This window comes from Enhydra lutris, unplaced genomic scaffold (genome assembly GCF_002288905.1).
Source record: "Enhydra lutris kenyoni isolate GAN:26980312 unplaced genomic scaffold, ASM228890v2 scaffoldscaffold22, whole genome shotgun sequence".
Lineage (NCBI taxonomy): Eukaryota > Metazoa > Chordata > Mammalia > Carnivora > Mustelidae > Enhydra > Enhydra lutris.
Window position 1 is genome coordinate 14,069,433 of NW_019154106.1, and position 2,303 is coordinate 14,071,735.

General features: G+C 38.6%; 1 protein-coding gene across 1 annotated transcript in view; it reads right to left on the minus strand.

Moving 5' to 3' along the window:
- Window positions 1-2,303, minus strand: part of LOC111149868 (olfactory receptor 8K3-like) — a 19,079-nt gene that overhangs the window by 3,682 nt on the left and 13,094 nt on the right. Inside the window, exon 2 of the mRNA XM_022507172.1 lies at window positions 1,479-2,301. Within this exon, the coding sequence (XP_022362880.1) occupies window positions 1,479-2,301 (823 nt within the window). The remainder of the gene's footprint in view (window positions 1-1,478; window positions 2,302-2,303) is intronic.

Below are 2,303 nucleotides of genomic sequence, written 5' to 3' on the forward strand. Positions count from 1 at the left end.
GAGTGGCTCAGTTGGTTAAGCAGCTGCCTTCGGCTCAGGTCATGATCCCAGCGTCCTGGGATCGAGTCCCGCATCAGGCTCCTTGCTCGGCAGGGAGCCTGCTTCTCCCTCTGCCTCTGCCTGCCACTCTGTCTGCCTGTGCTTGCTCTCTCTCTCTCTCTCTGACAAATAAATAAACAAAATCTTTAAAAAAAAATAAAAATAAAAAATAAAAGGTAGAAGAAAAGACAAAGAAGGAAGGAAGAATTATTTACAAAAAGTTAAAATAGTTTCAAAAATAGTTTTAAAAATGATCTGGTTTTATTAAAGGAATTGATATGTGTTTTAGAATATGTCTGTGTTCTTTCTTCTTCTAAGATATTCTGGATCCTTTCCCAAAGCATTTGTATAGCATATGTCACATTTATGTCTTCCTTAATACCATCAATGTTTTAGTTTCCAGCAAGAAAATCATGCAAATCCTTCATTACAATTTTCCCTAGGTATTATACAGTTTTTATCTCCAGTATAATAGGTGGTTTAAAATTATATTTTTACCTGTTTTTTCTAGCATATAGGAAAAAAAAAAACACCTAATCTTCCATATTCTGAACTTATATGCACCAAACTTACAAACTTCACTTATTATTTCTAACGTTTCAGCATGAAGAGTTGTTTTAAATTTTTAATGTACAGAATTATGCTTTCTGAGAATAATCGCACTTCTATTTTTGCCTTCCTAAGTATATACAGGTATACAAATTAACACGTAACAGAATCTGAGCTGCCAACACCACACGGGGATAAAATTAAAGTATCATTAAGGCAGATATTGTTGATTGTTCATTGATGTGTATATTCCCTCCACAAAATAATAAGTGCCATCTCCCCTATGCTATATGTCAGTGGGATGGGCATATTTACTTAATATTAAATGAAAGACACAAAACACCTTTTAAAAAAGATTAAGCTTAGATGTATTTTTTTAAAGATTTTATTTATTTATTTGATAGACAGAGATCACAAGTAGGCAGAGAGGCAGGCAGAGAGAGAGGAGGAAGCAGGCTCCCCGCTGAGCAGAGGACCCGATGCGGGGCTCGATCCCAGGACCCTGGGATCATGACCTGAGCCGAAGGCAGAGGCTTTAGTCCACTGAGCCACCCAGGTGCTCCTAAGCTGAGATGTATTTTAAACAAAACCAAAGTTGTCTTTGATCATCACCCAAGTACTTCGCAATGTGAGAATGGTGGTCTGTATATCAGTCTCTTGCACTGAAACCAAAGTTGGTAACAGAAGGATGATCACTACTGAAACATCTAGAAGTTGAAAACAGGAAAAAAATTATTTCTAGTTTTCTATGACTTTTACACATTGCTGCTTCCTAAGCCCTGTGACATGAACTAAACAGTAGTCTCTAACCTAATTTACTATATTCATTGTTTATTTTGAACTCTACATAGGCAGTGCATGCCAATTTTTCCATATCCTATGGAGGGCACCTTTAACCTCTTTGTTCCTCAAGGTGTAGATCATAGGATTCAGCATAGGTATAATCAAAGTGTAAAATACAGAGACAATTTTATCAGTATCAAAGGAATGATTTGTTTGAGGCTGCAAATACATGAAGAATAGAGTGGTGTATAATACAAGGACCACTGTCAGGTGAGAGCCACAGGTGGAGAAGGTCTTGTGCCTGCCCTCTGCAGAGTTCATCCTAAGGATGGCCATAAGGATTAGGATGTAAGACACCAGCACTACTAGAAGGGATGAAACCAAATTAAATGCTGAAAAGATCAGTATTATCAACTCAATATCACGTGAGCTTGAGCACAGCAAAGTTAACAAGGGAAGACTATCACAGTAAAAATGTCTAATGACATTATGGCCACAGAAGGATGACATAAAAATCTTTTTGGTGATTATCACAGAAAGAAAAGCACTGTAGACATAAGGGATGACTACCAGCACCCAGCACACCCTTTGTGATATAACAATCGTGTAGAGCAGAGGGTTACAGATGGCCACATAGCGGTCATAGGCCATTGCAGACAGAATGAAAAATTCACTGATGATGAACAAGAGGAAGAAAGCCAGCTGTGTAGCACACCAGTTATAGGGGATTGTATTTTGATTAGCTACAAAATTTACTAACATTTTGGGTCCCACAGCAGTTGAATAACCAAGATCAATGAAAGCCAGGTGTCTGAGGAAGAAGTACATGGGTGTTTGAAGCCTGGAGTCCATCTTGGTGAGGATGATCACACCCAGGTTGCCCACCACTGAGACTGTGTAGATGATGAGGAAGAGCCCAAAGAAGGGAGCCT